The sequence below is a fragment of the Pogoniulus pusillus genome, chromosome 3, assembly GCF_015220805.1.
Source record: "Pogoniulus pusillus isolate bPogPus1 chromosome 3, bPogPus1.pri, whole genome shotgun sequence".
NCBI classification, from domain to species: domain Eukaryota; kingdom Metazoa; phylum Chordata; class Aves; order Piciformes; family Lybiidae; genus Pogoniulus; species Pogoniulus pusillus.
Genome location: NC_087266.1, coordinates 8,795,628 through 8,808,384, shown reverse-complemented (window position 1 = coordinate 8,808,384; position 12,757 = coordinate 8,795,628). Strand labels below are relative to the sequence as shown.

Sequence of the window (12,757 nt, the reverse complement as noted above, 5' to 3'; positions counted from 1 at the left end):
AACCTATCACCCAGCCCTAGCCAGTCAACTAGACCATGGCACTAAGTGCCTCACCCAGGCTTTTTTTGAACACCTCCTCTTTTAATGCAGAGGATATTTTGTCAGTCATTGCATTGCCCCCTTCAGCAGGTAAATTAAAGGATGTGCCTTAGCCAGCATTATTTGTTCAAATACATCTCTTCATTGTGCTATTTGATCTAGGCATAATGTAATCAGCTTTGATGACAGATATTGTTATCATCTGTTGTGCTTGTAATTAATTAATCACCATTTAATTAATTTCCTATTGTAACACATCAGCTGTGTTGCCACCAGGTGATGCCGTTTGCTATTAGCTGGCTACTGGAATCTCCTCCCACCCCAGGTGCAGCCACTTTGCCCTCCCTGCCCACTCCCCTTTATATTCTGCCCCAGAAGGTCAGAAGCCCCAAGTTAGGCCCATTGTGGGCCAAGGGATCCTCCGCCTGGCGTCCCTGGTGAGTGCCCATGGTGTGCACTGGGTGAATTGGTGGAGGATTTCAAAGGCCGGGGGGCCTGGTGGTGGCCCCCCGGCTGTTAGGGTTAGGCTCCATAACCATTGCAATGTACAACATCATCCACGGGTGCTGGGTGTGTGTCCTTGCTGGAGCTGATTTCTTTTGCAGGGTATTTTAGCTGTTTGAGGCTCTTGCCTCAGGCTGTGAGATAACTGCAGAAATGGTCGTGGAGAAGAAGAGCTCTTCAGGCAGAGTGAGAAGTAAGCAGATAAGGGCAGGGAGGAGCAGGGGCTACATTAGGAATGTGAAATGTGGTGGAGAATCAGGTTGTCAGGGACTGGAAGGGACCCTGAAGGATCATTTAGTTAGGGTTAGCACCAATGATCAGTGCAATAGCATGCACGGGTGCTGGATGTGTATTCTTGTTGGAGCTGAGCTTTTCTGGGTGATATTTAGGCTCTGGGGCAGGGATGAAAATGGTGGTGGCAGAGCAGAGCTGTTTAGGCAGAGTGAAAGATACAAGACAGTAAGGGAAAGGTTGTCACCATCAAACATGGAGAGTGAAAGGAAATTGTAAGATGGAATACTAAGGACAAGAGACCAACCCCCACCTGCCTACAACCTCCCTTCAGGTAGTTGTACTCAGCAATGAGGTCACCCCTGAGCCTCCTCTAGGCTAAACAACCCCAGCTCCCTCAGCCTCTCCTCACAGGGTTGTGCTCCAGGCCCCTCACCAACTTCATTGCCCTTCTCTGGACACTTTCCAGTATCTCAATATCTCTCTTAAATTGAGTGGCCCAGAACCAGACACACCACTCAAGGTGTGGCCTGGCCAGTGTTGAGTGCAGGGGCAGAATAACCTCTCTTGTCCTACTGGCCACACTGTTCCTGATGCAGGCCAGGATGCCATTGGCTCTCTTGGCCACCTGAGCACACTACTACTAGAAGAACAAAAAAAAACCCCAACCCCCTACCAACCACTGCATTAAAGAGTGAGTGAAACATTTCTTTCCTCACCATTTTTTTTCTTGTGCTACCAGTTCTTTTTCAAAATAAAATGGTCTAAAGCCAATGTGAAGTATTTATTCTGGGGAGGAGAAGGGGAGTCTGTGATGTTTACTCTAGGTAGCTAAATTTAAATTACTATCTTAAGCACATAATCTCCCTAGGCAGCCTATTAAAACCAATGGAGAGGTAAGGGCTCCTCTAGTGAGCAGTTCAAAGGCTCTTGGTTAAGTGAGTAGCATTTCATTTCCATGCTGAGCTATACAACAGGTGTTTCATGCTATATTTTACCTTCTTGCATTGCTTCTGTTCTCCTGGGTTATGTGAAAAACACAAGAAGCTCTATGTATATCTGTATTTGTTACTCACCATCTTCCTGTAAGTCGTTATGCAAATAAAACAAAGAGCACACTCCAATGCTGAGTTTGAAGCTCAGCAGTTTTTACCTGTGTAGGAGTAGGCATTGGCAGTAGAAATCAGTCTCTTAACTTTGGAATGGGGAAGTGAATTTGGACTCATATGAACCTGATCCAAACCACATGGAAGTTGTAAAGCCCATAGTTTAGGAAATCTTACACTAAATTACCCCCAAATCTATTTTGCCCATCATTCTATTTGCAGTGGGGAACACCAGCAGATGCTTCTCGTGAGTGCTGAAATGAGTTTGCAGCAAGTGCTGGATCTGACCACACCTTGAGTACTGTGTCCAGTTCTGGGCCCCTCAATTCAAGAAGGATGTTGAGGTGCTGGAACATGTCCAGAGAAGGGCAACAAAGCTGGTGAGGGGCCTGGAGCACAAATCCTATGAGGAGAGGTTGAGGGAGCTGGGCCTGTTTAGCCTAGAGAAGAGGAGGCTCAGGGGGGACCTCATTGCTGTCTACAACTACCTGAAAGGGCATTGTAGCCAGGTGGGGGGTGGCCTCTTCTCCCAGGCAACCAGCAATAGAACAAGGGGACACAGTCTCATGTTGTGCCAGGGTAGGTATAGGCTGGATGTTAGGAAGAAGTTCTTCAGAGAGAGAGTGATTGGCATTGGAATGGGCTGCCCAGGGAGGTGGTGGAGGCACCGTCCCTGGGGGTCTTCAAGAAAAGACTGGCTGAGGCACTTAGTGCCATGTTCTAGTTGACTGGCTAGGGCTGGGTGCTAGGTTGGACTGGATGATGTTGGAGGTCTCTTCCAACCTGGTTGATTCTATGATTAACCAGGTTGGAAGAGACCTCCAAGATCATCCAGTCCATTTGGTCACAACAGCCCCGTATTACAGGCTTAGGGAAGAGTGGCTGGAAAGCTGCCCAGTAGAGAGAGACCTGAGGGGTATTGGTTGGCAGCCAGCTGCATATGAACCAGCATGTGTGCTCAGGTAACCATGGAGGCCAATAGCATCCTGCTATGTAGCAAGAATAGTGTGACAAGCATTACCAGGGAAGTGATTGTGCCCCTGTGCTCAGCACTGGTGAGGCCACACCTTGAGTACTGTGTTGAGATTTGGGCCACTCAGTACAGGAAAGACATTGAAATACTGAAGTGTGTCCAGAGAAGAGCAACAAAGCTTGTGAAGAGTCTGAAGAACAGACATTATGAAGAGTGGCTGAGGGAACTGGGATTGTTTAGTCTGCAGAAGAAAAGGCTGACTGAAGGCCTTATCAGTCTCTATAACTCCAGGTTGTGACTGGGTAGGTTTAGAGTAAATATTAGGAAAGAGTGGCCAGGCATTGGAATGTGCTGCCCAGGGAGGTGGTTGAGTAACCAACCCTGGATGTGTTTATAAGTCATTTGGATGTGGTGCTTGAGGATATGGTTTAGGGTGCACCTTGTAGAGTAGGTATATCAGTTAGACTTGATGATCCTGAGGGTCTTTTTCAACCTGAACCTTTCTGTGAACTCCCAGAAAGGAGGTTGTACCAAGGTGGACGATGGTCTCTTCTCCCTAGCAGTAAGTGATAGGACAAGAGGAAATGGCCTCAAGTTGTACCAGGAGAAAGGGTTTCCAAACACTGGAATAGGCTTCCTGGGGACATGGCTGAATCCCCACCCCTGGAGGTGTTTAAAAAATGCAGATATATAGTGCAAAGGGGCATGGTTTAGCCAAGACATGATTGATGGTTTGGCTCAATGATCTTAAAGGCCTTTTCCAATTGAAGCAATTCTATGATTCTATTCCACTGTTCTAAGCAGGCTCTGTAAATTTTGGTCACATCCTTAAGCTTCCACAGGCAGAAGCTATCTGAACTCTGGTCCAACACATAGATAATGCTAAGAGAACACTTAGAAGGGAAACTAACATCTATCAAAAACAGTTTTCTTGCTACTCATATAGTAGGGAGAAGCTGTAGCTACAATACCTCTGCTTTAGAGAAGTGTTCTTAAAAGAAAATCAAGGAGAAAAGGTTTAGATGAAGTTACTGAGAGTACTCTGAGAGCAATTGCCATTTGCTGTCAAAATGGAAAGAGTTTTTGAGCTGGGTCCCTAGGGATATGGGATGAGCTCAGGACTATATGGTATTGTCACCAATAAAAGATACTACACAGTTCATGGAGTTCACATTCTCTGGACCTGTATGAATGTGTGAAGATTATTTTATAGGTTATCAATAGAATAAGTACAGAATAATAGAAATTTGGTCCATGGAAAAGTCATAGAATCATAAAATCAAACAAGTTGGAAGAGACCTCCAAGATCATTCAGTCCAACTTAGCACCCAGCCCTATATAATCAACTAGACCATGGCACTAAGTGCCTCATCCAGACTTTCTTTGAACAACTCCAGGGATGGTGACTCCACCACCTCCCTGGGCAGCCCATTCCAATGGGAAATCACTCTCTCTGTCAAGAACTTCCTCATCTGGCTCATCTTTAGCTACCATCCAGGTCCCTTTCTTCCTGGCTGCTCTCCAGCCACTCTGTCCCCAGCCTGTAGCACTGCTTGGGTTTGTTGTGGCCAAAGTGTAGAACCCTGCACTTGGCCTTGTTCAATCTCATCCCACTGGCCTCTGCCCACCCATCCAGCCTGTCTAGGTCCCTCTGCAGGGCTCTCCTACACTCCAACAGATCCACACCTGCCCCTAGCTTGGTGTCATCTGCAAACTTACTGATGCTGGACTCATCCCCTTGTCCAGATCATCGATAAAGATATTGAACAGGACTGGGCCCAGCACTGGTAATGATTGAGATCATCTGCTTAATGGGCTGATTGACTGCTTTAGGACCTTTCTCTTGCAATGCCTTTTCTCCAATAGAGATACTGAGTTACACAGTGTGTTTTACCTTAACCACTGCTGTGAAGGAAAGCAATTTTAGATCAGGTGAAGCATTTGACCTTGACATGAATCAAAAACCCAGCCAAATCCAAATGTCCTGTTCTAATATCTAAACTCTGTAGGTATTGAGAAGAGTTACACAGCTTCTTGAGCTGTTGTACTTCAGTCATCAGGATACTAGGAGACAGTAATTTTAATTTTATTGATCCACAAAAGGCAGCCTCCTGAGGCAAAAGTTAGCTTTAGAAAAGGCTGCCAAATTACAGGGTGTTGAGAAAAGTGCTGGCATCACTTAATCCCAAACACTTAATCTTCAAGCATTTTGAATTGGTTTGAGTTTTTATTAGTCTTAGGATTTTACAAAGCATTTTTTAGGTGAGCCTATTTCTATTTATTGAATTATTGACAGACACAGCAGAATAACTCTTTTAAATTCCTACCAATTTTTGGTGCAAACAAATGAGTTGTAGCTGGACTGTGCTTATCGCTTAAGCAGTGGAGAATGGAGTGTGTAGGTTATCTCCACTCTCCAGCCATCACTAAATCGATCAAGTGTTACAGCTGGATGGATGGGCAGAGGCCAGTGGGATGAGACTGAACAAGGCTGAATGCAGGGTTCTGCACTTTGGCCACAACAACCCCAAGCAGCGTTACAGGCTGGGGACAGAGTGGCTGGAGAGCAACCAGGAAGAAAGGGACCTGGGGGTACTGGCGCATAGTAGGCTGAAGATGAGCCAGCAGTGTGCCCAGGTGGCCAAGAGAGCCAATGGCATCCTGGCCTGCATCAGGAACAGTGTGGCCAGTAGGGCGTGGGAGGTTATTCTTCCCCTCCACTCAGCACTGGTCAGGCCACACCTTGAGTACTGTGTCCAGTTCTGGGTTCCTCAATTCAAGAGTGATGTTGAGGTGCTGGAATGTGTCCAGAGAAGGGTGACAAAGCTGGTGAGGGGCCTGGAACACAAACCCTATGAGGAGAGGCTGAGGGAGCTGGGGGTGTTTAGCCAGGGGAAGAGGAGGCTCAGGGGTGACCTCATTGCTGTCTGCAACTACCTCTTCTCCCAGGCAACCAGCAACAGAACAAGGGGACACAGTCTCAAGTTGTGCTGGGGGAAGTATAGGCTGGATGTTAGGAGGAAGTTGTTGCCAGAGAGAGTGATTGGCATTGGAATGAGCTGCCCAGGGAGGTGGTGGAGTCACCATCCCTGGTGGTGTTCAAACAAAGACTGGCTGAGGCACTTAGTGCCATGGTCTAGTTGACTGGCTAGGGCTGGGTGCTAGTTTAGACTGGCTGACCTTGGAGCTCTCTTCCAACCTGGTTGATTCTATGATTCCTTTTGTGCTAGTTTGAAGCAAGCTAGAATGTTTTGGTAAAAGAAGTAGATAATGGGCAGTGAAATGAAAAACAATTGTGTCTCCTTTGCTCACAGTCACGCTGAGACCTCTGGGAAGAAGAAGTAAACATTCTCCATATTGGTTTTTCCTTCTGCCTTTGCCTTCAGACCTGGTCACATCTCATTAACCTTGCTCCCACTGACCTTGCTCCCTAACCTCTTGGCTGCACCTCTCTTCTTCCTGAGAACTGGGGTAAGGTTGAGTGGGCAAGGGGAGGTGTTGGGGTGGTTTGAGAGCCCCTCCTGGGGACTCAGGTTTCTGGGAGGGGAGTTGTGCTTCTGTATTGTTTATCCTTTGTATATTTCTGTATATAACTGTATATAACTGTATATATTGTAAATAGCTGCTTGTATATTTGCTGCTGTAAAATAAATAGCTTCATTTATATTCCCAGAGGCCGTCTGAGTTAGCTGGGGCAAATTCAAAAGTGTGGGGGGGCGGGTAAGAGCCCAAACCATCACACCTTTCCAAAGACATACCAAGAGAATCTGAAATAAACTTCTTGGCACAGTCCCTTTGGAGCTGATTTGCTAAAGAGACAATTTTAAAATGAAATATCCAAGCGATATGTGGCTCATCCACATTTAATTTTGACAAGTTGTTTCTTGGCCTCGCTCTAGGCCAAAGGGTGTGCTTTGCCCAGCTGCACAGTTCACAGATTGCTTCAGCTGAGTGAACGAACTTTACAAACAGAGTTAGGGAAGGACACAGCAGGCGATGTGGTGTTATCTCTTGGCAAGGAGAGCCTGAAAAATCCCCACATGCTTTGAAATTATGGACAGGCAGAGCTACACAAATACAGCAGCCTTTGGGCTGGGACACAGCCACAATTGCTTGGTTGCCCATCTACAGGAAAGGAGATACTATTGACTAAAGCAAAGAGGGGAATCTCAGCTCTGAGTCACTGATCCTTTTGATACCAAGAACTTGGGACTTTATGGATATCCATATCAGCCATGTATAAGCAGTTTGCTTCTCTTATTTATAAGGGTTTGCATATCACCCTCAGCAGAACTTGAGAGGAAAGGAAATAAGAGTTAACCTATTTTGTATACTTCTAAGGATGTAGCTGGTCATGATGAATTGTACATTCAGACAGAGTTATCAATTAAGCTGAGGAGAGGCACAAAGCAATCGATGCCAGCTGTGCATTCAGCTGATGCAAGGTGTAATTTATTCGTGCAGCTTCAAACTGTTCAGAGAAACAAGAAGAGATAATACATTCTTTTCAGGAGCAAGGTAATGGCACAGAACTTCAAAGGCTAACCATAAATAAAAAAGTGCATTCACTGGTGAAGCATTTCTTCACTGGTTGTTGCTATTAAAGAGATTTCTGTAAATGAAGGAGGTATTCCCCTTTTTATGTGGAAATTCCTAGTTTGCCTTGTCCTCTGATGATACTGTGGTAGCAACCACTGTCAGATCTGAAGCCAGTAGTTATTCTACTGTTCACAAGGATGAGGCACTAATGGCTTTTCCCCACCGTCCAGATATCAAAACCCTTCCTGAGGGCACATTCAATTACTGCCCACTGCAGTTAATATAGAGGCATGATGGAGCAGGAGGAGTGGGCCATTCAGGAAAATGAAAGGAGACAAGTGCCAGGGTATCCAAAGGTATCAAATGCTTCAGCAACACCTTAGGCTACAGGTGTGGAAATGAACAACCCAGAAACTGAGTTGCCTTAGTTACTCGCATTCAATTACTGCCCATTGCAGGTAACATAGAGGCATGATGGAGCAGGAGGAGTGAGCCATTCAGGAAAAGGAAAAGAAAACAGTGCCAGGGTATCAAAGGGTATCAAATGCTTCAGCAACACCTTAGGCTACAGGTGTGGAAATGAACAACTCAGAAACTATGAGTAGCCTCAGACAGAACTAGAGAACAACAAAAATGCAGTCACTGTTCTGGTGTCATCAATGCTGACCATTCATGATTCTTATGTGCATGCTGTCACGGTCAGTTAAGCACTGCTTTTTCCCACATAAGAAGTAAAGCTTGGACTGTGGAAGTGTAATTTCCTCCTCATGTGCCTAAGGCTTGATTTGTGGAAAGCAGTTTAGCAGTAAATCATGAGCACAACAACCACAGGTACACAGTCCTTCATCTTTCTTCTTGACACCACATACCCCCTAAAAAACAGCTTCCCAAAGGACTGAACGATAGGAATTTCTGGTTCCTTTGTCTGAATTCAAGGCATTTGAGATGAGAACAATTCCTCCTGTAGCCTACTAATTGTCCTGTGTCTCTAGTTCCATCTTTTTTAGCAGCACATCTGTTCTATTCCCCATAAAACAGAAAGGATTTTATTCTCACTACCTGGTGCAATTTATGGTTGTGAGGAAAATTGTAGTATATTTTACATAAGACAAGAAATTGGTTATTATCAGCTCAGACAAACTGGAATGTGATTTAATAAAATTCTAGCAATTTTATTAGTCATAAAGCACGTAGATAAGAAGTGCATTTAAAGGGCAAATTAAGTAATCATCAATTTTGTAACAAATTAAACAGTTTTGTACAGATACTTTTCTCATGCATTTCAGTTTCTCTTTAAACACGGAAGTAGCTTCTGATGGGAAACTTTCTTCAGGTCTTATCTGAAGACAGAATAACCTCAAGCTCAATGCTAATAAGTGACAATGTCCTTCAGCTCCCTTAGCTTTCATCTGTGTGAAAGAGATCTCCTGTGAAAAGAAAATAGGAACAAAAGCTGCCAGGGGTTTGAGGCTACTGAATGTGCCAGCAGCAGCAGGGAAGTCAGGCTCTGGTTAACTCCCAAAATCTTTCCTTTGCAAAGTTCAAATAAAGGAGGGAGGTGCACAGGGACTTTCAGAGAGATGGATGCTTATTCTCCAAGAAAATGCTTCTGGATTTTTGCACATAATTACTTGTTCACACTGCTTGAGCAATCAGCAGGAGGGCCAGTATTTGATTTTTTTTTTCAGTTAAAAAAACAAAGCCAGTCAGTGTAATAAGCACTCACCAGTTCTGCAGAATGGATTCTGAAATACAGATGCCTTTGGTGTCTTATATTATAAAAGTAATTATCAGAACAAGAAAAATGCCTGGGCTGAGGAGAGTTTTATATTTTCTCTTGAATTGTGTGCTATTGATCACTGCTACAGACAAGGTTTACAAGTAGCTTAATAACTGCTTTTGTAGTTGTACATTCAGAATCACAGCTCCTAAAATTTTCAGAGCTTTCAGAAAACTCTGATTGGGAACTGATTCTTCCTTCTCCACATTCTCCCCATTCCCCCTCAAATTTACTTCCATCTAGGGTTGTTCTTAAGGCTACAGTATTGTCGGTATCAGAGAAGCCAATTTCTAGCTCAGGAGTAGAGTAGCTTATCTTCATCTTACCAGCAGACTTGCATACATTGAGAAGGTTGAATACTCAGATACAGCAGGCAGTCAGGAGAGACTGGGTCACTGCAGTAGATTGGTGACTCTGCATTTCAAACTCTGCTGTTTGACTGAGCTTTTAGAAGACATCACCCTATGCTACCTCTTTCAACGTCCCTGCTGCTGCCTGCACAGTGAAGGCTGCAACAGAAATCTGCCTCTTCACTTCTTCCCAGGCTTCCTGTTGAGCTGCTTTGCTTTCAATATCAAACATGGCATCATAGATCCCTGGGAAGGACTCTCCAGCATACTTGTTGTGACTGCTTGGAGCGAAGATGATGTGTCTGTGGGAAAAGAAGGAAAAGAATGTAGTCATACTAAATAAAAGTAGCCATTAATGGGGTATGTGTTCATTACAGGGAACAGTATGTGTGCTACATAAAGCAGTAATGAATCCCATGAAGAGCACAACTTACTAAATACACAAAAAAATCTAGCTGGACCTGTTCTTAAAAGGGCAGGTAGAAGCAGCCCCAAGGGCAAAATCTGTAGGAAAGGGCATGAATTAAGGACAAGTAGCCTTCTCCTTGGGAAGAGGTGATGCATTTGTCTAATTAGGAATTAAACCACCTTGGGTTTGCTTTGTTTTGTTTTTAAATGAGAGCTCCATAAAAGTGTTGAACTAATGTGGCACTCTGGAATGAGAAATAAAACTAGTTATGGCTGTCTAAGGAGAAGTGAGACAGAAAGCTCAAAAAATAACTAAGCAGCTGAATGATGGTCAGCAGATCTGGTAGAGGAATGTGAAAAGAGGGAAAAACATCTGTGGGAGAATGAGCATGAAGTCATCAGAGAGGTGATCATAATGGATTATTTTTTGGTGTGAATAATGGCAGGTCCACTTTTTTAATTTCTTTTTTTTCTTATAAAGTATCAAAGCACATTTGTAGTATGTGAGAGAGTCATCCCAAATCAAAATAAACACTAAAGCTCTATTAATAAATGCAAGCGAGCAAATCTAAGACAACAAATGCAGACAGCTCTAAATGTTACCTAACACTCAAAAAGAACTGCAGAAAACAACCATCTCATTCTTCCAGAAGTGTGAACAACAGTTTATCCTAGGAGGATGGAAGTGTGAGTCATAATTCCACCTGCCTGAGGGACTTCTGACTTGGTGTGAAATCCATCAATCAGTGAGTCAGATATATCCAGCAGCTGGGAAAAGGGAGATCTGGTGAGTAAAAGGAGGCAGTCTGACACCTGACACTGGAAGCTTGCTTTTTGTCAAATGTTCCCAATACGTGTCCTGGGTTCCTGTGAAGGTTATTGTGGTGCACCAACATTGTGTTTCTCTGCACCCATGGACTTGTGGAGGGAAAATGTCAAGAATAACAAGTTAAAGGTTTAAACTAATAGGAGCAATTGTAGCAGCAGCCAAAGCTGGTACAAGCTGGGGACAGAGCGGCTGGAGAGCAGCCAGGAAGAAAGGGACCTGGGGGTACTGCTGGATAGTAGCTGAAGATGAGCCAGCAGTGTGCCCAGGTGGCCAAGGGAGCCAATGGCAACCTGGCCTGGATCAGGAACAGTGTGGCCAGTAGGACAAGGGAGGTTATTCTTCCCCTCCACTCAGCACTGGTCAGGCTACACCTTGAGTATTATGTCCAGTTCTGGGCCCCTCAATTCAAGAGAGATGTTGAGGTGATGGAACATGTCCAGAGAAGGGTGACAAAGCTGGTGAGAGGCCTGGAACACAATCCCTATGAGGAGAGGCTGAGGGAGCTGGGGGTGTTTAGCCTGGAGAAGAGGAGGCTCGGGGTGACCTCATTGCTGTCTACAACTACTTGAAGGGAGGCTGTAGCCAGGTGGGGGTTGGTGTCTTCTCCAAGGCAACCAGCAACAGAACAAGGGGACACAGTCTCAAGTTGTGCTGGGAGAGGTCTAGGCTGGATGTTAGGAGGAAGTTGTTGCCAGAGAGAGTGATTGGCATTGGAATGGGCTGCCCAGGGAGGTGGTGGAGTCACCATCCCTGGAGGTGTTCAAGCAAAGACTGGATGAGGCACTTAGTGCCATGGTCTAGTTGACTGGCTAGGGCTGGGTGCTAGTTTGGACTGGATGATCTTGGAGGTCTCTTCCAACCTGGTTGATTCTATGGGAACCCTGCAATGCAGGTTACTGGCCTTTATCTATTCTGTGTTCAATTATCTCTTTCTCTCCAAACTCTGTCTTCTGTCTTCACATCACCTTCACTATATTTCTGCTGTCATCCTCTTCTTCCTTTTACTCTACCCTTGTTTCTCCTTTCTTTTCAGCACAGTTGGTTCTTTGCTCGATTCTTACTTTGTACAGGTTTCAAAAAGCAAGTGGCAAGAGAAGGGATACTACAGACCTGCATGTAAAAGTTGTGGATTATGATGGATAATAAAAACAGATCTAAGAAAAGGAATTTGGCACCATAAGAGTGGTGTAGCCAAGAAGCTCTCCTTAGAGGATTATAAAAGTATTCCACCACTCACTGGGTTGTACCTTAATTTGTTGAGCTGTGATTCCCTTATGAGGCCTACACAGCAGTTAAACTGGTCAGTTACTCAGAGTGGGGTTCACCTGCAGAAAAACAGTGCCTTAGACAGCTGGTCAAGAGACTTGTTGCTTCACCTGTAGAATTTCCTTCCTGGTAAGCCAAGAGGATCAATGAAAGCTCGCTCCAGAAACATCAGCTGATCGTTCATGATTCGCACTGCAATGGGGCTGCAGAAAATGGAGACAGAGACATTTCACACAAGGAAGAAACATGACTTCCCAATGTCATTTGAACACTTTTCCTCTTCTTTAGACAGAAAAAAAAATGATCATGAAGGTGGTCTACAGTTTGACAGGTGAGGTTTTGCAAATGGAGGTGTTCCATAAATGCTGCATCAATGCACTGGGATTTCCCTGTTAGAAAACTTGACTACAAGATTTCATAGAATCATTGAATGGTTAGATTGGAATGGACCTCAAAGATCATCTACTTCAAACCTCCTGCCATAGGCAGGGACACCTCCCACTAGAAGAGATTTCTCAAAGCCTCATCCAAAGTAGCCTTGAACACTCCAAGAAGAACAGAAGAAGAAGAGAGGGAGAAGAGGAGGAGGAGGAGAAGAGAGAGAAGAATCAACCAGATTGGAAGAGACCTCCAAGATTATCCAGTCCAACCTATCACCCAGCCATTTCATACTGTGCAAAATAAAATGGGAGACTTTCTGAGAGTGTCAGATACTTCCTTAGTATTAAATGG

The 12,757-nt window shown here is 44.6% G+C and overlaps 1 protein-coding gene and 1 long non-coding RNA gene across 9 annotated transcripts in view; one reads left to right on the top strand and one right to left on the bottom strand.

Annotated features, from left to right (window-relative positions):
- The first annotated feature begins 420 nt into the window (after positions 1-420).
- Positions 421-12,757, top strand: part of LOC135189452 (uncharacterized) — a 29,979-nt gene continuing 17,642 nt past the window's right edge. The window contains exons 1-2 of one of the 3 annotated variants that reach the window (XR_010308095.1): positions 443-476; positions 12,314-12,356. This is a non-coding gene — a long non-coding RNA (uncharacterized LOC135189452). Of the gene's footprint in view, positions 477-12,221; positions 12,357-12,757 lie in introns of those variants that run through there. The other 2 variants (XR_010308093.1, XR_010308094.1) reach the window with 2 other exon arrangements.
- LOC135189431 (N-acetylated-alpha-linked acidic dipeptidase 2-like) overlaps positions 8,539-12,757 on the bottom strand; it is a 57,091-nt gene continuing 52,872 nt past the window's right edge. For 4 of the 6 annotated variants that reach the window (XM_064169795.1, XM_064169812.1, XM_064169825.1 and 1 more), the window contains 2 exons: positions 12,136-12,228; positions 8,539-9,824 (listed from right to left, as the gene is read on the bottom strand). In XM_064169795.1, coding sequence (XP_064025865.1) covers positions 9,635-9,824; positions 12,136-12,228 — 283 coding nt within the window. In that variant the 3' untranslated portion in view covers positions 8,539-9,634. Of the gene's footprint in view, positions 9,825-12,006; positions 12,085-12,135; positions 12,229-12,757 lie in introns of all 6 variants that reach the window. The other 2 variants (XR_010308080.1, XM_064169804.1) reach the window with 2 other exon arrangements.